This window comes from Argentina silus (genome assembly GCF_951799395.1).
Source record: "Argentina silus genome assembly, chromosome: 16".
NCBI classification, from domain to species: Eukaryota; Metazoa; Chordata; class Actinopteri; order Argentiniformes; family Argentinidae; genus Argentina; species Argentina silus.
In genome coordinates this window covers 5150532-5172467 of record NC_139670.1, presented here as the reverse complement: position 1 = coordinate 5172467, position 21936 = coordinate 5150532, and the positions used below count along the sequence as shown (strand labels likewise).

General features: G+C 46.2%; 1 protein-coding gene across 1 annotated transcript in view; it reads right to left on the bottom strand.

Annotated features, from left to right (window-relative positions):
* Positions 1-2026: 2026 nt before the first annotated feature.
* itga3b (integrin, alpha 3b) overlaps positions 2027-21936 on the bottom strand; it is a 30294-nt gene continuing 10384 nt past the window's right edge. The window contains exons 2-26 of the mRNA XM_083687332.1: positions 16414-16544; positions 14341-14420; positions 13649-13901; positions 13027-13125; positions 11959-12163; positions 10560-10753; positions 10051-10139; positions 9533-9669; positions 9003-9092; positions 8717-8784; positions 8361-8503; positions 7963-8109; positions 7602-7699; positions 7213-7381; positions 6930-7007; positions 6737-6816; positions 6482-6559; positions 6158-6260; positions 5870-6046; positions 4179-4301; positions 3655-3768; positions 3472-3570; positions 3180-3305; positions 2704-2866; positions 2027-2203 (exon numbers count right to left, since the gene is read on the bottom strand). Of these exons, the coding sequence (XP_083543458.1) occupies positions 2756-2866; positions 3180-3305; positions 3472-3570; positions 3655-3768; positions 4179-4301; positions 5870-6046; positions 6158-6260; positions 6482-6559; positions 6737-6816; positions 6930-7007; positions 7213-7381; positions 7602-7699; positions 7963-8109; positions 8361-8503; positions 8717-8784; positions 9003-9092; positions 9533-9669; positions 10051-10139; positions 10560-10753; positions 11959-12163; positions 13027-13125; positions 13649-13901; positions 14341-14420; positions 16414-16544 (2992 nt within the window). The 3' untranslated portion in view covers positions 2027-2203; positions 2704-2755. The remainder of the gene's footprint in view (positions 2204-2703; positions 2867-3179; positions 3306-3471; positions 3571-3654; positions 3769-4178; positions 4302-5869; positions 6047-6157; positions 6261-6481; positions 6560-6736; positions 6817-6929; positions 7008-7212; positions 7382-7601; positions 7700-7962; positions 8110-8360; positions 8504-8716; positions 8785-9002; positions 9093-9532; positions 9670-10050; positions 10140-10559; positions 10754-11958; positions 12164-13026; positions 13126-13648; positions 13902-14340; positions 14421-16413; positions 16545-21936) is intronic.

Genomic DNA, 21936 nt, shown 5'->3' with positions numbered 1-21936 from the left:
GGATAAATCGTTATCGATCAAGGAATGAGGTCACATGATGAAGAACATTTGCCACTATCTGAAATGCGTCATATTTATAAATTTAAAAATGTTCAGTGTGGCCAAAGAGGGCAGCAAAGCTCAAAACTACGTGCTTCAAGTTTAACAACAAGACAACAAGTAGTAGCCTACAGTACATGGTACATGGTAATAAGGAGTCAGTTATTATTTTTTTAAAACAGTTTAATGACATTAAAACAGCACGGTAGAAAAGGACAACAACACTTAACAGAGAGGAGTTTGTGCCACGTACTGTACAGCCGAATCCCTCCTACGGTTTTAATCCCAGTCAATGGACCCATTGTCACCAACACAGATTACTGGATAGCATCGCTCAGCAGAATGCCTCTTATGTCTCAGGTAACAATGGCTATGATCCAATATCCACACTAGAAGCCTCGCTTACCACATAGAACATACCTCCAGAACTCAATTCAAAGCGGTATGCTTGTGTGAACATTAGAACAGCTAGTGGAAGGGTTACACAACTGTCTGCTGGCGGTTGACTGTGAACTGGTAGTGTTCCGTTGGAATGTTTCAACTGAGTGTTCCATTGGACTGTTCCAATTGGGGGTGTTCCATCTAGGGGTGTTCCATCTGGGTAAAGTGTTATAGGTTGACCACAATGAGGAGGCAGGATATGGTACATTCCACTGTGTACCGTATGAGGCTACCATTTTCACATCAAAACATGAAGAACAGAACCGTAAGGATGAAAAAAACCCACAAATGTGACAACAAAGGTAAAATTGAAGATTTAAAATTCAGGAGAAATTTACAGTAAAACAGTCGATTTCACTCACACCCTACAAGAGAATGGATACGTTGACTCTCCATAGAATTAGAATTGTCACAATCTATGTCACAATCTGCACCTACTGTATACATCTGTAGCCAACATTGTTATCATGCATTCTGATGCCAGACCACAGACCTACAGATCTAGTCCAGTGTTATGACTCCCCCTACATGACACCAACAGTATTACTCTACAGGTACTCTACTGTAGTAACCACACAGTACAGTGTAATAAATAATAATTTAGCCATCTCTTGTCGGCCTGTTCAGAATTCAAGTTGCACTCCTCTAACCATCCAATCCGACGTTGGCTATTTCCAAAGACGGGCCGTCCTAACAAAAGACAAATAGACTATTCTTTTCCTCACTACTGGAGTGCTTAGGGGTCATTTCAGAGGTGGGTCTATAGTGTAGGTACGAGGGCATAGTCAAATGTAACCTGTTACATTAACAACTGTCAAACAACGCATTCACTGAATACCCCTTTAAAATTACAGGGACAAAGTTGGTTTATCTTTGAGCCTTTAATGCAGTGCAGGTAAGGCACTCTTGCTGTTCAGTCATAACAAAGTCTCCTCCTCAGATATCACACAGCGCAAGGTGATCTCCTAAGCTCCTACAGTACGACAGCATAACCTTTGACCTTATACTGTACCCAATGACCGGGAGAAAAGGAGTAGGACATTTTATGTTTACAAATAATTTCTACAGACTTACTGCAATCACCTGATTCGAAAACAAGAAACATGAGTGACACAAATTATAACTTTGCTCGGGAACTTGCAATTAGATCATCATATGGAACAAAAATATACATGCTGGTCTTTTTCTTTTCTCAGTAATAACATTGACGTACACCAATAGGAAAATAAATCAATTTACAACCAAACTGGGATTCTTAAACATACTCCTCTTCCAATGTACTGTACAACACTGCTCTCATTAAAATACTTTACACATTGAGATCTCTGAAACAAAACATTTGGCATATTGCACTAAAATAATAAAAAATATTTTGATGAAACCTAAACAAGACACATACACAAATATGGGAAAATTCCAGAATCAATGCGGTATTCACAATTGGTCCATGATCATCATGTGGTGTGTGGCATCACAGAAACCCCATATAAGTCTTCTCATAACCGTGCTCCAGAGACTCAGCAGGGGTCAGAGTTCAGGGTTCAGGGTTCAAGGTTCAGTAGTAATAAGGTTGCATCTCTGTCCAGTTGGTGATCCAGTACTTCTTGTTTGGATCTTCAGGCTGGAAGCCCATGTTGAACTGGTAACGCTCCTCCTTGCGTATTTTCACTCCGTGGTACTTTGGCATGATCCTGTAGTAAATGGTACGCTTGAAGAAGCCCAGCTGTTGGCAAAATGAAGACACAGAAACCGGCATTAGGGGGGATGTCGTCATCAAATACCGTGGCTAGATTTACTCAAACAAATGTTAGCTGTCATATCATTATTTGTACAATCTGCTGGCTAAACGGAGGGAATGAAGAAAGAGAAGTTAGAAGAGGTTAGGAGAAAGAAAGAAAGAACGAAAGAGTGAATCAGGAGAGAGATCATCATCCAAACATACTTCAAAGGAGAAGCTGTGGAAAGATCTGATGGTATGTGGATACAGTCCATCGGAGAAGACAGGAGAAAGGATTATAGTCATTCGTTATCAGCCTGACCATGGAAAAGGAAAAGACCAAAGCCAGTTAGAATTGACAGTGAAGAGAATGTCTCAGTGTCAAGGAACAAGCCTAGAAAATCGGTAAAAGCGCATTCCAGACAGTGGAGTTCATAGCAGGTTTAGACCAGTGTGAGACCAGTGTGCCTGTCCGTTGGGTTGGGAGAGGGGGGGGGGGGAATTACCCAGGAGCCCTAGTGGAGTGTTCAAGCGCCCCCCCCCCAACCTAGGGGGGTCTCAGTAGTCCTCTGTCAGCCTCTCTGTCTCCGATGGCTGGATCTTCATCTCTGCCTTCTGGTCCTTGGCTTCGTACATCTCCCTCCTGCTGGCTCTCCTGAAGAAGCCACACTGAGGGGGCGGAGGGGGGGAGGAGGGGGGGAGGGAGGAGGTTAGACTGGCACTACCCACACATTTAGCCAAGGAGCTAACGGATGCTAATGCTACTGCCTTGGCCTCATACATCTCCTTCCAGCTGGCTCTCCTGAAGAAGCCACACTGAGGGGGCGGAGGGGGGAGGGGGAGGGGGAAGGTTAGACTAGTGCCCATACATGGAGCACAGGAGCTAACGGATGCTAACGGATTCCCACAACCCAACTGCAAAAAGGATCCAATCTATCACATTCAGGATAGTTCTAGAATATAGATGTTCTCTGAGTCTCACCTTCCACAGAATGAGGCTGATGATCCCCAACAACAAAACTCCTGCTACCGCGGCAACGATGATGATCCACAAGGGCACCTTGTACGTTGTCTCCTCTCGCAGCACGGGGTCAATGTCCACTATGAACTGATGGATGGAGAGAGGGGGAGAGAGAGAGACAGAGAGAGAGAGAGAGAGAGAGGGAGAGGAGAATAAGGATCTGTTATATTGAGCGATTTCAAGATACATTATCATCCTGATCACCTCTGTCTTACATAAATAAATCACCATCATCATCCTCATCACCACTGACCTCTCTGGTCTCACTTTCCATCTTGATTGTAGGTATGTCTGTGATCAGTTTCAGTGTGGCCTGACCTCTCACCTTGACCCTTAGAGCATTGGCATAGTCCTGTCAAAGACAAAAACACCATTGAATGCAACTTCATTTGACTGTTTTGGTCTCAGTGTGTTGCCGTAGCCAGTGACGACTCACCTCCAGCATGGTGCTGTTCCACACGCGTGACCTGACTATGATCTCTGCGGAGGTAGACATGTTGATCAGAGGGCAGGTGAACGTCACACAACGCGCCGTTCTCTTGGAGCACTCCTTCATAAAACAGAGCGGGAGAGAGAGAGAGAGAGAGAGAGAGAGAGAGAGAGAGAGAGAGAGAGAGAGAGAGAGAGAGAGAGAGAGAGAGAGACAACAGTTAACAACACACAATGATCAGGACCAGAGAAATAGAATCCAGTGTTTTCACAAAAGGGTCATCAGTGGTTGAAGTTGCATTTGTACGTCTGCTGAACAAGTGCTGAATGGCAACCCAGGCCTAAACCCTCCAATGAGAAAGCAGAAGCGACAGTGGCAAGAACAAACTCCCATTTCTCAGCAGAGCCAGTACCACTCAGTAGGACCTCTCCTCTCCTCTCCTCTCCTCTCCTCTCCTCTCCTCTCCTCTCCTCTCCTCTCCCCTCCCCTCCCCTCCCCTCTCCTCTCCTCTCCTCTCCTCTCCTCCTCACCAGCAAGTAGGTCTCTTTGCGAGGTGTGAGCAGAGTGATGGCGGCCTGCGGCTCGATGATCTGAGGCTCTGGGATGTCATCCTCCACCTGTCGCTTGGACCGCTTGCTCCTGCTCTCGGACAGCTGGGGGAGAGAGAGGGGGAGAGAGAGGGGGAGGGAAGGGAGAGAGAGAGAGAGAGAGAGAGAGAGAGAGAGAGAGAGAGGGAGGAGAGGTGAAAGAGGTGGAAGAGGGAAGAAGGGAGAGGAGAGAGACAGTCAGAAGAGGAAGAGGGATAGAGAGGGAGAGGGAGAGAGAGGGGGAGAGAGAGGGGGAGGGAAGGGAGAGAGAGAGAGAGAGAGAGAGAGAGGGAGGAGAGGTGAAAGAGGTGGAAGAGGGAAGAAGGGAGAGGAGAGAGACAGTCAGAAGAGGAAGAGGGATAGAGAGGGAGAGGGAGAGGGAGGGAGAGAGAGAGAGGGAGAGGGAGAGAAGAGGTGGAGCAAAGGAAAAAAGAGGAGACCGAGAGAAAACCACATTACATCACCCTTCCACTGTAATTACTGTCTGGGCGACAAAGACGCCTACTGTACAACAGCCTATTGTTTATCTTCCCAAAATATCACTGACATTTCTGACTCTATTCATGTCCTTTTGAGATATTTTGAGACCAGCCAAATAGTCTGTGTCATGTTTTTTTTTACATGAAAGTATAGGCTACAGCTTATGGTATGGTCATTCAGCAGACACTTTCTTCCTGAGTGACCTACAGTGTGTGATCCGTGCTGTAATCAAACCCACAATGCTCCAACCATCATAGATAAACACACCGGTTCTTGAAAAGCTCCAGGCCTATGGCAGTACTGTAGTTGACATGCCAAAGATAGCCATAGAAGTTATCTAAAGCGTATACAGATGTTAGAATAACATACACAGAAGTTATTTAAAGCGTGTACAGATATTAGAATAACATACATAGAAGTCTACAGTATACAGTACAGACCTTTAGACCTTCCAGTGTCTTAGAAGGACTCTAGTGACTCCATAGAGTTAGACACTCTGCATAGAGAGTGCAGACTGCAGCGGACCATTCGGTCAGCTGAAAAGGTCATCGACTGCAACCTGCCATCTCTCCTAGACCTGTTCTACTCCAGGACCAGTAATTAGAGCAGGAAAGATCATAGCTGATCCCTTCCATCCTGGTCACCACCTCTTCCATTGACTTCCATCCGGCAAAAGGTTCCGGTCAATCAAGGCCACCTGAACAGTTTCTTCCCCATGGCAGTGGGGCTCACAAACAAGCTCCCTGCCTCTCACTGACTCTGGCAATTTCCTGTATGTGCAAATATACTTGGCCAAATAAGAGAATTCTGATTCTGAGTTATATATGTAGACTCTGGGCCTCAATTTGATTCAGCAAATAGTGCTGAGCAGAGCAAATAAATACAACTCTCTAATATAACTCTCTCTTGAACATGATTTTTTTTTTTTGTAGCTTGATTTTGGTTTTGAGAAAACTGTAATTATTCAATCAGAGTTGTTGTAAACAGTCTTAAAATGCATTGCACATCATGGAAACGCTAGATTCAAAACTCCCATTGGATTATTCCTCATTGCATCTATTAGAAGTATTAAGGTAAAGAAGGCTGACCTTGCCCCAATTGTACTATTTTTTGCACCTGCACACTGGGGCCCTCTCTCTCTATGGGTGACTCACCGTGAGGTTGAGGAGGTTGACGATCTCTCCTGGGGGGACACAGTGTGTCTCTGACGTCCCCTTGGTAACGATCTCCGTCAGGTACAGCAGCCACTTCCCATTGGCTACTTCAAAGGGCCACTCAAACTCCACGGCCAGGGTCCCCACCGCACCCAGAGGTTCCCCGAACAAGTTCACCTGGTGGCGCGGAAGGTGAGGGGCTGTTAGTGAAAGTGAGCTAGGGGCTAGGGTCTAGGGCCTAGGGGCTAGGAGCTAGGGGTAGGGGATAGTGTTTGATTTGGGACTCACTTTGAAGGTGTACTCCACCAGTTTCCCCACATCGCTGGTGGTGTTCATGGCCGACTCTCCCATCACCTCACCACTGAAGTAGGTCTGAACCACCAGCGGGTCTCTGTGGAGAGAGGAGAAGAGAGGGAAGGAGAGAGGGAAGGAGAGAGGGAAGGAGAGAGGGAAGGAGAGAGGGACGACATACAGAGTTCATTAGAGACACATCAGTCTTACTGCACATGACAGTCTCTAGGCTCGCAGACAACACAGCGCTAGGTCAGGTGGACGTGTGGCACAGTAAGAGACAGGCTAACTGTGGTCTACTAACTGTGTCTGCAGACTTACACAGAGAAGGTGTTGAGGATGGTGTTCACTATCAGCAGAGACAGAGGCACGGGGTACAGGTCATTCTGCTCACTCAGACTGGGGAGAAACAAACAATACCAACGCAACTCAGTCACTCTATTATACCCACATGTACGTTCCCCTTCAGACATGAACACAACACAGAGAGGCATCATCGTCATCAGATGCCATGTGAAGGTTGTGCAACGTCGAGAATACAGGGGTTAGCATCGTTAGCATTTCCCTGCTACTTACGTGGACAACAGCAGTTGAGACACAATGTCCCGTGTGCTGAGGGAGATCCCTGACGTCTCAAAGATCAGCTGCAGTGAGACCTGCAGACGGCAAAAGATGGTTGATTTTTTTGTTTAATCTAACTGTTATTTTTACAAAGAGATGGACAAGAGTAGAGAGGTTTGCATCAACACACACAAATCAATGTCCTTACCTTCTCATTGCTCCTCAATGGGTTCCCCAGCTCACACATGACCGTGTCCTCTAAATGGCATTCTACAGGGTCAGTGTCCTACAGACAGACAGACAGACAGACAGACACACACACTTTTTATGAGAAAGGTGACAGTGAAATAACAATCAATGGCCCTGTTTGAATTATTCTAAAATGCCCCCTTCTTTCCTACAGGTGTTAGTTAACTAAAGCAAAATCAACAGTAGCCACCTCTCACACATAGCAGTATTTATTCCCCTCTGCTGCCCTCTAGTGTACACACCTGAGAGCGTACTCCAGAATATCTGAGTGTGTCAGGGATGGTGATGTTGAGCATGGCCTGGTGGGCGTCCTCCGCTACCTTCCCAGGGCTAGGCAGGTTGGTCACCTCCACCAGGAGCATCACCTTCTTCACATTACTGTTGTACCGGAGGACCTGCTGCTTGCCCTGCCTACACACACACACACACACACACACACACACACACACACACACACACACACACACACACACACACACACACACACACAGAGACACACACAGAGACACACACACACACACACACACACACACACACACACACAGTTTCTCAAGTTAAACACTACGACATACACCACTACGCTATCTCTCATGCTTGAAGTGCTAATCAGGCTAGAAGCTCCATGGTTTACCTAGGGTAAGGTTTTAGCGTCTCGTCAGCGAACTTAGCCGTTAGCTTCAGGTTACTGGTGCACTTGTTGTCTGAGCCACATGCCTTCTGGAAGTTGATCTGTAGAGGGAGACAGAGAAAGAGAGAGAGAGAGAGAGAGAGAAAGAACCAATCATATCCATGATCAACAATAACCACCATCACCAGCTCAAGAGCAACCGACAGGTGGGTCTGCAACCAAACATGACTGAATAAAGACAGTGATGTTTGATGAGAGATGATGCTTTCTAAGTGAGGTGCTTCATGGGGCGCTGTGGCTGTGCTATGCTCATTGGTTTGACTTATAGAGACCAAACTCCATACTCAGGCAGGCCATATTGTACCTCTTTTCTATCAGTGAGTTTCTGTTTCTGGCTGAGGATGGGGAAGGAGTCCAGGTTCTGCAGGGCCCGCCTGGACTTGGGTTTCTGCTCATACAGGGACATGTTGAGGGAGAAGACCACAGGCTCCAGTTTGTCCCTCACAATCTCCTGTAGGAAGTAGCACAGACATGAGATTGCATTTTTACCCCTGAGCTCCTTATTTGTTTTGTGTGTGTGTGTGTGTGTGTGCCTGTGTGCTTGTGTGTGTGTGTGTGTGTGTGTGTGTGTGTGTGTGTGTGTGTGTGTGTGTGTGTGCATGTGTGTGCGTGTGTGTGTGTGTATGTCTACACACTTGTGTGTGCCTGTGTGTGTGTGTGTGTGTGTGTGTGTGTGTGTGTGTGTGTGTGTCCAGCCCTTACCTCCACGCTGAGCTCCAGGACCTGACACTTGCTCTTGGGGGAGGTCAGGCTCAGTAAGCCTGTATATGTGTCAAGCTTATTGGCCACAAAGTGAACGCGAGCACTCCTGCGATCCATGTCTGCTTCCACTGTGTACTTCACCGCTACACAAAGACATGAATGAATGAATGAATGAATGAATGAATGAGTGAATGAATGAATGTATTAAATAACTACAAGTACATGATACAACCAAAATGTCAAAGAACTGATGATGTATACAGCACATTAGAAAGTGATAAAGGATATGACATACATGAGTATGGAGTCAGTCAATAGAGATAGGTGATATACAGGTATAGAGAAGTGCTACTCACTGATGTTCTTCTTGAAGTCTTTGTTGCCGTTGCTGAGTGTGTATGAGAAACACACTGTCACCTTCACACTGTGGAGTACAGTGAGGAGAGACACATAGGTCAAAGCACTATAAAAGTTAGTTTTTTTTTTTTTTTTTTCCATTTAAGCTTTATTTATTCCCAATAGTTTAGTGTTGACTTTCTATACTGAGGGAGCTATCCCATTCATCTTACAGGAACACAAAGTGATTCATTCAGGCTGAGAGTGATATACAGTAATATTGTTCTGACTAGAAGTATCTCTCACCAGGGTTTGTTGCCCGGGGGACACTTGTTGGGGTCCACTATCTTTGGTTGGACAGTGAAGTTTTTAGACAGGTGGATCACTGGACGAGCCCTGGAAAATACAAAACAATTAATAAATTATTCAAAGAATACACATATTCAACTATGTCAAATGTCTAACAAAAGCATCCATGTTTGCTGAGTCTGGATGGATGGATAAAAGTGAGCCAGTATTGATGCATTAATCGGTGGCGTGATTTTTGACACACCCTTCCAAGAGCTCTTAGGGTTGCCTGGTGTTCATAATGAGGTGTTCGTAAAGCTCGAATGCACAAACACAACGTCTGGCTAAAAATGTGCTGATTCGGAGCTACGCCTCGCAACCGTGTGATTCACTGAAATCAAAAAATAACATTAACTCAGTAAATTCACTCCCACTAAGTCCAGGTTTGAGTCGTTGTTATTCCAGGCTTATAGGCATTGCCTGAGGGTGATGTCTGACTAAAAATGACTAGCTGTCCCACAGTCTCCCCATCCACAGCCCCCCCGTACCTTAGCAGAGCGATGCGGTCATCCAGAGAGCCCACCAGCATGTCAGGGTATCTGTTCTCATCCATGTCCATCCCTCCACTGATGGAGTAGCCGAAGGTCTTGAACCCTCCATTGCCCACAGATTTACCCTCTATAACCTACAGGGGGCAATGAGGAGTCATGGAAAAACAAGGTTAGAATACAAAACATGGGTGGATTCCCTGGAAGCACTTCATGTTTGACTCACTCTGTCAGTAAAATCCAATAATTCACAGCGGAAAATGTCAGGAAAAAAGAATAAACAATGTCAGAAACCAAAACACGTCCAAGTTTCTATTCCTTACTGTTCTCACTTCAGTTTCTTTCACTCGTGGCTGATTATAACTTCTCTGAATGTTCCTATTTCTGCATTATTGTGGGTCAATCAATAGTGAAAAGAACTTATTTAATTGAGTATCTAACTTGACAATGAATAGCTAAACGATCCAATCAGTCCCAATCCCTGAGCAGTCCACTACCTCCTAAATACTGTACCTTACCTGACTGGGTTCCTTTGAAACGCCCTTCTTACTTCCCATCCAGATGTACACCTTCCCTGACTCATGGAAGGGGGCTCCCACTGCAAAGTCTGTGGCAGAGAAACCAGGATCATGGAATGAATGGTACAAACTACTACTAGTCAAGGTTGTGGAAAACTATGTGTGTGTGTGTGTGTGTGTGTGTGTGTGTGTGTGTGTGTGTGTGTGTGTGTGTGTGTGTGTGTCTGCCATGTCTCATTCAATATACAGTACATTACAGTAGAAGCGCCTCCTTGTGAGGGTTGTATTTGGCCACTAGATGGAAGCAGCGTACTGCAGGTTGTTATACTGTGAGCCCTTCAATGGCAAATGAATGTGTTGGATTTATAAAGTAAACGACGTTGAAAGCTTTAAATAAGACAATGACCTACTATATGCGCCAAAGAATGTCAAACGTTTTGGACATATTTAATTTCACCCAGGTCTGATAGTGAAACTGAACATGTTAATGTACTGCAGGCCTATGTTACCTTGGAAGCCATCTTGGTTGACGTCTCCAATGGCTGCCACGGCCAATCCGAAGGCAGAACCTTTAGGTCCCTTCAGAACCAGGCTGGGAACCTTCTGGAAGGAGCCGTTCTCATTCATGTAGATGTACACAGCCCCGCCCTCCTCTTTCTTTCGGTCAAAGTAGAATGGAGCGCCCACAATCAGGTCATTCCAGCTGGAAGGGAAGCCATGCAAAAACAGACACATTAACACAACATAGATCGACATGCAGCACATAGAAAACACAGTACACACAGTATGTACACACACACGCACACGCACACACACACACGCACACACACACACACACACACACACACACACACACACACACACACACACACACACACACACACACACTTCTCACGAGAAACATTTCCCTTTCAATGTGCCCTTCGGTGCAATCTATAACTCTCAGACATGATGATACATCATAAGGACAGATCCTCAAGGTTTCATCGGTGCCTAAGAAGGAGTGATCACCGCACACATGTCTGGGCCACTATGTCATGATGACGGGCGGATACCTTATCTAGCCTGGTGAAAACATGAAGACAGTCTCCCTCTCTTCTGTTCAACTAGCGGGTGCAGACATTCTCTGCCTGACTGCTCAGGTCGAGGCTACGGCATACAGTACAGTGCATGCCAAGTAGTCTTGCATGTAGTAAAACGGAAAGCTAGAAGAGCCTACTTGTTCTAATGTATGTCAGACTACAGTATGTTCTAATGTATGTCAGACTACAGTATGTTCTAATGTATGTCAGACTACAGTATGTTCCTCTATATGCTGTTCTCCAGCTCTTCTATATGCTGTTCTCCAGCTCTTCTATATGCTGTTCTCCAGCTCTTCTACATCTCAAACCGCAGATTTTGCATTTTGTTATTCTGATCTTTCTCCTAGTAAATGACTTGCATATGGCAGAGAGAAGCTATATAGCAGAGGGGATTCCCTCTAATTCTGCGGTGGTTCTGCGGTGAGTCTGACGACATTCATATGTCCTTGTTGAGGTCGGTCACTGTTGCCAAGTGTGAGCCCACTTCTTCCGATATCAACGTATTCATTTTTATTCTATTGTATATATCTCAGTCCACAGCTTTTACACCGTTTTCAGTTATTTGTCCTCTGACTCGAGGAAACAACTCTGGCTACTTGCATATGGTGTCACAGGTGAGAATCTAAACCCCAGTCTCTGGTGTGTGTGGGTACCGGAACATCTACCAATAGGCCAAAGAATACAGCATCCCTGAGCTCCAAGGGCGACATTTCCTGACTTCGATGTCTCAAGCAGGGCTACCTCATCACAATATTGTGATCCCATCTGTTACAACGGCACCACAGACACACTAAAGAGAGGGGGTGTCTGCTCTGTGGTGACATACTTGTCGTTGTTGAGGTCGGTGACAGCCAGACTGTTGCCAAAGTACGACCCGACTTGTTCCCCCGGGATGACGATCATTGTCACCAAGTTTGAGTCACCCTTCCTGCCCATCGTCACCGAGCCCTTGGCCTCGTCCCTGGGAGACCCTGTCACCAGCGTGTACTCGTCCTGACTGAGCAGCTTCCGGTCCTCGTGAACAGAGTAACCTTCGACAAGACAATTACAACAGGAGGCCAGACGTTACAAAAACATTGTAAAAACGTTGCTCAGTGTTGTCAAACGCTATAGTGCCATTTATGGTTGTCAGTCAGTGGCCCCTACAGTATATCTTTTCACACAAAGGTCAAAGGTGACTTCCTCTTCCTGTGACAGAGTGACTTCTACACTAAATTGAGCACTGCCATCTAGATAGCAACAGCACTTCCTGTTCTTCCCTCTGCTTTTCTTTCTTTTCAGTTCATACTCCCAGACAGATGTTTATCTCTCTGTACAGTATGGGGAAGAGTTGTGTGAGAGAGCATTTACAAAACTAGAGAGCTTCTCTCTCTTACAAGGTTTACCTAAAATCCTTACAGCCTCTATTAGCTTATTTGACATTACATGACTGATTGGTATACTGTAGGCCCAACATGAGCCACACCTAGAGCCAAACTCTATATAAGAAATGTGTTGTAATAATAAATTGTTTCTAAAAATGTATTTAAACGACTCAGACTGTACCCATGTCATCAATCTAACCACGTACTACCCTCTTTGCCAACATACAGTACCAGTCAAAAGTTTGGACAGAAACTTGCCAAGAGTGTGCAAAGCTGTCATCAAAGCAAAAGGTGGCTACTTTGAAGAATCTAAAATATAAAACATATTCTGGTTTGTTTAACACTTCTTTGTTTACTACATAATTCCATATGTGTTCCTTCATAGTTTTGATGTCTTCAATATTAATCTACGATGTAGAAAATTATAAAAAAATAAAGAAAAACCATTGAATGAGAAGGTGTGTCCAAACCTTTGACTGGTACTGTGTGTCATGACTACTACTGGAGGTAAGTGTGCATCAGAGCCGTACCCATGTAGCTGTATCGTTTGTTCTGCTGGCCAAAGTCCTTGACGTTCGAGTCCCAGGCGTTTGAAGGATCGGGGTCTCTCCACGTCACATGAACATTGCCTGCATGACAGAAAAACAACAAAACAACAAAACAACATTGTCCTCAGGTTCATACAACTTAGTGGAATGTCAGGTGTTGGTGGTAAGAGCTTGCAGATTTGAATTATGTTGTTGTTGTTGTTGTTGTTGTTGTTGTTGTTGTTGATGATGTCTCCCTTAAAGCAGGAAGTCAACCTGTTGTGTATGATGATAAGATGATATCATTTTTATAATGTGTCTTTAGCCCCTCCTGTGTGTGATGTACATACTGAAGCCCTGCTACAGCCCTAATACCAACTTCCCTGAGGAGACAGATGAAGCTGTATTGAATTGAATTGATGTCATAATGCTGAGTCTACCTTTAAAAGGGTGGAACTACATAACTGTATCACAAAACTCTCTTTCTCTCTCTCTCTCTTTCTCCTTTAACCCGATAGACCCGATCAAATCTATCTTGCATTGGGACGTGAATCAAGCTAAGCGCTTTATCTCGTCCCCCCTCTTGTTCTCTTCATCATCTCTTCCTTGCCCCTCCTCTGCCCACCTTGCCAGACGTAGCTGCCCGGGGATCCTATGTAGACGTCCGTGTCGGTCATGCCGGCGGACACGCCCATGTTGCACATCCCCTCCAGCTCCATGCCGAAGTTGTGGTTGCAGTCTTCGTAGCTGTAGAGCTGCCACTCGTCGTTGGCATCGAAGGTCAGGTCGTTGCCCCTGACGAAGCACTTGCCCACCATGAGCCTCTGCTCATCCGTAGCCCCCCCATCCACCACCTTCACGTAGCGGTGGCCACACGCCTGGAGGGAGGGAGGGAGGGAAGGGGTTAAATGTAGTACCCCCCCCCCTTGCTGTAACCCTATGAATAGTATACAATGTTTTTTGAATCTGTTCACTTTTCACTGACCGTGGCAGCAGAATTGAAATGTGTTTATTTGAAAATCAAACTTTAAAAAAAGAAAAGAAAAAAAGAAATGTTTCCAAAACTTTGAAGGTCAGTTGTAATGAATAGGGAGGGACCCAAGCATATCCACCGCCGGGTCAATACTACCATAGGCCCTGGTCCTGGTCCTGGCCCTGCTCAGACTCTTAGGCCCCCTACGCACCTGTGCTTTAAGCCTGTGCTTTAATCCCAGGCTGTTTATATCACCCCAGTTGTTACACTTGAACATATTGCTTTAGGTCTGACTTTCAACAGAGAAGTAGAAAGAGAAGTAGAAACAGAGGGTCCTGTCTTACCAGTACTCGTCCCCCCTGGTTTCTCTGGCTGGCCACTGTCACCCCCAACCACATCCCCTCCACCATCTCTGTTGAGTCCGCTGTGGGGGAGGGAGGGGAGGAAGGGGGGGGGGGGAGGAGGCAACAGAGAAATAGAACTCAATTACTCTTAATTCTCTGGGAGGCACACATGTTCACAGTCAATAGCCTTCTACATGCCTCTCACTGCATTCTGAGGACAATTGTTCATGTTGTACAGCGGGCCTGTGAGCATATGCACAGGCTGTGTGCTGCCTGCTTCTAACAGCTGTTTACAGTATACACAGTGACTTCCCTGATGAAACCAACAGCAACTTGAACACAAGGTCACTTGTTATTTCACAGATTCAGAGTGAATTCTGTACTGTGTGAATATAGGTTGACATGTAAAGCTTCCATATTTTCCAACAAATCAAATCAAATCAAATCAAGTCATATTGTACTTGTCACCTACATCGCATACAGCCGTAATTCATACAGCGAAATGCTTTGGAATCTTACTCCTCGAAAAAACAACAGTCAACAATAATCAACAAATCAGCAATACAATATAATATAGAATACTAAAACAGATAAAGAAACAAACTAAAAACAATTACTACAACAGTAAAATGTTTGAATGAATGAATGAATGAATGACATTAGTGTGTCCATGCAGAGAGTAATAACGATGAAAAGGGGACAGGGGAGCCCTCTCTGGTTAGCAGGTAAAACTGTATCATACGTCAGGCCAAAGACGACGAAGGCCACACCCTGGTCGCCTCTATTGACCTGGCTTATCAGTTTGTGTGTCTTTCACTTCATGTCACCCAGAGCGCGCGTACCTCCCTGTAACCCAGTGCGGCTACCTTTGACTCTGTGAGCCATGATTAAGTGACTCTGTTTTAACTGCAAACCAGACAGTGCTCCCCCTGATCCTTTTTCATTGTTTTTCCCGTACGGAATTTTTGGGCACTCCAATACTGTCTCCTTACAGCCCCTCTGAGCTAATGAGAGTAATAGCAGAAAAGGAAGTTCAGACGGTGGTGAGACACAGTGTTATTACAGACTTTCAGTTTTTCCAGTGAATGAAACTAAAACGTAACGACATAATGATGATGGCAGTCATCATGAAAACAAGACACCTAGCAATAGAAACAGCCGAGCCTCATCCCACATGAATATGATATCAAGCCTGAACAAGATGTTAACCGCAGAAATGTGCTGTGACTAAGCCACCACCTCAACATCACCAGTTAAATCCCTTATTGTAAATCCCTTTACTTTCTTACCTCCGGGGGCAGGGATTCACCTCTGGGTGAAGACTTTACTGTACCGCAGCATTGAGGTGAGTCTGTCTGTAATAACCCTCAATTAAGATGCCTACTCCTTCAGACCGCTCCTATCCGGGGCAGGTCTTTGGGGTCAGGTCAAGTTGCCCTTAGACGTTAGTTTTGGGCCAGTTTTGAGTTTTTCACAGGTGTCAAGAGCCCAGGTAAGGGTTTGGGAAGTGGGGGAAGATGGAGGATTTGATCTTTGGCTAAGAAGAGAGGAAGTATGAAATAACATCTAAACTTAATCCCCACTACTAACTGTACAAGTTTTGTAAAAAATACAAAAAATATGTAATAATAATAATTCTTCCTTCTTCTAGCATTGTGACTGCCAATAGCCCCTGATCCTAGCATAGATGTCTTTTTGTTATGATGAATGATGGATAGATGATTCACTTTGGATAAAAGCGTCTGCTAAATGCCATAAATGTAAATGTAAATGTAAAATAACAAGGGCTTGATAGCAAATATGGGCAAATGCTAAAGACAGCAGGGGAAACCAGTTCATCAGGGCTTTGATAAGCAGCATTTTTTGGAAAATAATGGAGGTGACTCAAAACATTCTACAGGGAAAAGGGTGGGGAGGCTGAATTATACCATCGCTGTTTTTGGACAAATTCAGTGTCGATAACAATATCACAAACTAAATAAGACATCTCCTATGATATCCAAACCCTATGTCATCTATTGAAAAAGCATAGCTCATCTGATTGGAAGACAGTGACAGAGGAGCAGAGCTTACTTGAGGTGATCAGGTCCATCCTGGAGCAGTCAGAGGTTTCCGTGGTGATGGGGCAGGAGTAGATGGCGCCTGTCTCGTTGACGTTCCTCAGAGCACGCAGGGCCCTCTCCTTGGGAGCTCCTGCTAGCAGCCTGCAGACAGACAGAAAGACAGACAGACATACTGACAGACTGACAGTACAACAGAATCACTTGCAGCCTTTAGACAGACAGACAGACAGACTGACAGACTGACAGTACAACAGATTCACTAGCAGCCTGTTGACAGACAGACTGACAGACAGACAGTACAACAGATTCACTAGCAGCCTGTAGACAGACAGACTGACAGACAGACAGACAGTACAACAGATTCACTAGCAGCCTGTAGACAGACAGACAAACTGACAGACAGATTGACAGACAGACAGACAGTACAACAGATTCACTGGCAGCCTGTAGACAGACAGACAGACAGACAGACAGACAGACAGACAGACAGACAGACAGACAGACAGTATGTGAGTGGGAGAATGGGATAGTCAGAGCGTGGAGCGTGGCAGGTCTGGACGCGACCGCAGCAGTGGTTTAGGGAGGGTCGCTGGCTGGCTGGAGAGTAAACCCTGTCTTTTGCTCCCCTCCTCACCCAGCACCTTTTACCAGGGTAAAAGTCTTTGAAGCAGGAGGATTATCCACAAGGAAACAGGTCCTGTTTAGCTTACTACAGCATTCAAAGTCTGCACCAGATTTACCCAGCCTTATTTGTACTGCAAGCGTGTGGTTACAGACAATCTCAGTGGCATGACACGTTGACTGTTAATTAGCTAACAAGCTAACCACAAAGTAGCGCGGCTAATGTAAGCTAAATTAGACAGACAAACAATGAGCATAATACAATTCAATTGAATTCAAATTAGTACAATTCTGTTAATTGTCCTAAACATGCAGGTCCACAAAGTGTTAGCCTTTAGGCGGTAACCTTTGGTGCTGTTAAGACACAGCAGAGTAACGTCAGAGGTAGTTAAGTGACTCGTAGTGTCCGTGCCTTGAGGGCATATTCCCTGTAACCAGGTAACCAGGTGGTGGGTGGACAAGGTGTGCTGGAGGGCAGGGTTAGAACATCTCAGCTCCACACCTCTCTGATAACTAAGAGCAAACACAGTTCAGGTACTGTCGGAGAAGGAAAATGTGTGTGTGTGTGTTTGTGTGTGTGTGTTTGTGTGTGTGTGTGTGTGTGTGTGTGTGTGTGTGTGTGTGTGTGTGTGTGTGTGTGGTGTGTGTGTGTGTGTGTGTGTGTGTGTGTGTGTGTGTGTGCACTCTTGAGCAATGTAACTCTGAAAAAACCTTTAATTTGAACATCTGTGAAAGAGTTTTCTACTGTAAGCTATTTCACTAAACCTCCTCAGGGGAGTGCCAGGGTTTTGTTTGAGGTAAGTATTTCAGGGAGGTTGAAATAATCCAGGTGAAATGTTTGAAAATGTTGATAAAGATGACTAATGTTGCACTTACAGTAGTGAGCCATACCTGGCTGTGTGGGCAGTGGTTTGGGTCAAATGAAGGGTGGTTGGGTGGTGGTTGTGTGTACATAAAGTGGAGATTGTGGATTGTGTGCCTGGTGATACCACTCATGCATAAGACGTGGTGTTTATGTATACACACACACACACACACACACACACACACACACACACACACACACACACACACACACACACACACAGTCCTTGAGTGATCCCCACAGCCAAGGACTCCCTTCTCTCTCCCTCCCTCCCTCCCTCCCTCCCTCCCTCCCTCCCAGTAGAGCCAACATGGGAACCTGTTTCTCATTCACTCATAGGAAACACAGGGCACAGAGTAAAACGAAAGGGCGGCCATTCTGGCTCTCAATGTTTGTCATCACCCTGGCAAGGTAATGATTTAATGGCTGATAATGCCTATAGGGAGAGAGGAAGGATAATTGTCCTTCTCTGTTTCATATGATTCTGTCATGGTGTATGTCTGCTGTGCACTCTTAGGGAAAGGGATATGCCAGCTCTGCATACTGTAACGGTTACCCTCCCAGACCAGTAATAGGAGGTAAATTACTTTTAGTTAAGGTTTCAGTTACATCTCTATCCGGTGCATAGGGCTGTATTAACGGTACTGCCTCTGGGGCCCAGTGACAGAGTAGGTAGGCTTAGGTTGTCCCTCACCCCCTGATCTGGAGTCAGATAGTATGTTCCATCCCTATAATGGTTAGGGTGAGGATCAGGGGCAGGGTACTCTGAGCTGAGATTTGTTATTAGGGGCAGCAAGTGGTTCAGAGAGCAAAGAGAGACTTCTGTTTAACTCTAACCTTGATATCTTTTGTGTGTGTGTGTGTGTGTGTGTGTGTGTGTGTGTGTGTGTGTGTGTGTGTGGGTATGTGTGTGGGTATGTGTGTGTGTATATATGTGTGTGTGTGTGGTGCGTGCACGCGTGTGTGTTCTCTCCACAGTAACCTGTTTGACTAAATGGCTGTGAAATCACACTACACGACCACCCAAAGAGTTAAGTTACTTTACCGAAGACCTGCACCAACCGACTCCAAACAAGGACTTACGGGGCTCGCTGTTACTGTGGGAAAACCACCATTGCATTTGACTGGATTATCCTCCTCGAAAACATCCAGGGTGGCAGGAAAGTTACGAAACACGGCGGAACAGGCAAATAATGAGGCGGACAGCCGCAGAGCTGAACTTTGCTCATTGTGAAAAAGTAAACTAAATGGTACACAAACAACACCAAGACCCATTGTTGTTGTGCAAAGCCATGGGGAGGAATTGGGCCACAGGGTTCAGTTAATGGGGAGGCTCTCTAGGGCTTGTGAACTGCTGGAGTTGTCATATGAATAGAACAGATATTCCATGGTATGAAGGGATACTGTATGTTTGTTCTATAAACTACTATCTATATTTGGTCTATACAAAATATGTATGTATGTGTGTGTGCGTGCATGCGTGCGTGCGTGTGAGAGAGAGAGAGAGAGAGAGAGCGAGAGAGCAAGAGAGAGAGAGAGAGAGCAAGAGAGAGAGAGAGAGAGCAAGAGAGAGCAAGAGAGAGAGATACTATATTACATCTATTCATTATTTCTATGGGCGTAGCAGCAGTACAGAGTGACCCAGGCTCAGTTTGACCTGGTTCAGAGACACACACACCTCCTCACTTCAATGCCATTCACACTTCTCACTGGAAGATCAGGGGCTCAATCCCCATCCATGCCTTTATACAACAGATTCACCCTTCTCAAGGTTTTTCAACCTATGCCATCAAAATCATGATACACTGCCTCCAACCTGTAATCAGTCAGAAGGATCTAGTGTGTGTGTGTGTGTGTGTGTGTGTGTGTATGTGTGTGTGTGTGAAGGATCTAGTGTGTGTGAAGGATCTAGTCTGTGTAAGCAGCTAGATTCAACATGAATGTCATGTGCTCCTGTCTGACCTTCATAGACAGTCTCCCGCATTCCAAATTCTGCTCTGCTCATCTCTCTCTGCTCATCACCTGCTCATAAACTCTCTCTCTCTCCCCCCCCCCCCCTCTCTCCCCCCCCCTCTCTCTCTCCCCCCCCTGCTCATAAACTCTCTCCCCCCCCCCCCTCCCCCCTCCCCCTCTCTCTCTCACTCTCATATTCACTCACTCATTCTATATCTGTCAGGAACAAGGAGCTTGCATTCCAGTTCCTCGGAGGAACATGTTGAAATGTGCCCAGGCTGTGAGCTAGCCGGCTCTCTGAATGATGCCTTGGCTGACTAAACCAAACATTTACTGTGGATCACACCCACAAAGGTGCGTCAGTCTGCTCCCCGCAGTCTTGACATTTGGAAGAAGAAGAAAAAACATTCAAAAGGGAAGCGGTCAATATGGAATAAATCATATGCTTATCAGTGTGTTGGTCCGTGATAACACTTTCCTGCTGAGTCACCAAGCACCATCTCATGACAGACTTGCCTACAAAAGTCTTTCATTCAGCTGAGAACAGAGGAGGAAGGGAGGGAGGGGAGGAGAGAGGGTAGGGGAGAGGAGGAGGAGGAGGAGGAGGAGGAGGAGGAGAGGCGGAGAGAAAGAAAGGAGAGGATAGGAGAGAGAATGGAGAGAAGAGGAAAGAACAAGAAAAGGGATAAAGAGAAGAGGGGAGGAAGAATGGGGAGAGGAGGGGAAGAGGGGAGAGGAGGGGAAGAGGGGAGAGGAGGGGAAGAGGGGAGAGATGCAGACAACTGCGCTGTGTCATCCAGCCAGACAAAGGGGGAAAGTGACACCGCGAGCGAGGAGGTGTCTTGTTTAGGTAAACAGTCATCTGTCTTCCACCAGAGCAGATTCATTTATCAGTAACCCCCCCCCCCCCTCCACACCTCTCTCTCTTCCCCCCCGGTTGACAAACTTGCTGAAACAGGGCCTCAAACTCCTGAACTGTCCCAACCCCCCATCCCCATCCTAACTCACCCTGTCTTGAACATCAAATCAACAGTGTACCTACAGTACCTACACCCGGGAAAAGACCCCACTACCACACACACTGAGAGATGATCTGAATGATCCGGACCCTCAGTGCATGTGATGAAGACCAGCAGTCCAACACAGGAGGCCATGCCAGTGAGAGGCAGAGAGCATAGCCTCAGTCAACCAGCCAGTGAGAGGCAGAGAGCATAGCCTCAGTCAACCAGCCAGTGAGAGGCAGAGAGCATAGCCTCAGTCAACCAGCCAGTGAGAGGCAGAGAGCATAGCCTCAGTCAACCAGCCAGTCAGAGGCAGAGAGCATAGCCTCAGTCAACCAGCCAGAGGCAGAGAGCATAGCCTCAGTCAACCAGCCAGAGGCAGAGAGCATAGCCTCAGTCAACCAGCCAGAGGCAGAGAGCATAGCCCCAGTCAACCAGCCAGAGGCAGAGAGCATAGCCTCAGTCAGCCAGTGAGAGGCAGAGACCATAGCCTCAGTCAGTGTGTGTGAGGCAGAGAGCATAGCCTCAGTCAGTGTGTGTGAGGCAGAGAGCATAGCCTCAGTCAGCCAGTGAGAGGCAGAGAGCATAGCCTCAGTCAACCAGCCAGAGGTAGAGAGCATAGCCTCAGTCAACCAGCCAGAGGCAGAGAGCATAGCCTCAGTCAGCCAGTGAGAGGCAGAGACCATAGCCTCAGTCAACCAGCCAGAGGCAGAGAGCATAGCCTCAGTCAACCAGCCAGAGGCAGAGAGCATAGCCTCAGCCAGTGTGTGTGAGGCAGAGAGCATAGCCTCAGTCAGTCAGCCAGTGAGAGGCAGAGACCATAGCCTCAGTCAGTGTGTGTGGTAGAGAGCATAGCCTCAGTCAACCAGCCAGAGGCAGAGAGCATAGCCTCAGTCAGCCAGCCAGTGAGAGGCAGAGACCATAGCCTCAGCCAGTGTGTGTTAATCCATCTCTATCCAGCCCCAGTCTAAACAATCCACTGATAAGGAATGACACAGGTCTGCTGGAGGTACATGATAGACATCAGTCTAGCTGGCAGCCTGCCTGAACTGCCTAGAGTTGTCTATGAGTGTGTGTGTGTGTGTGTGTGTGT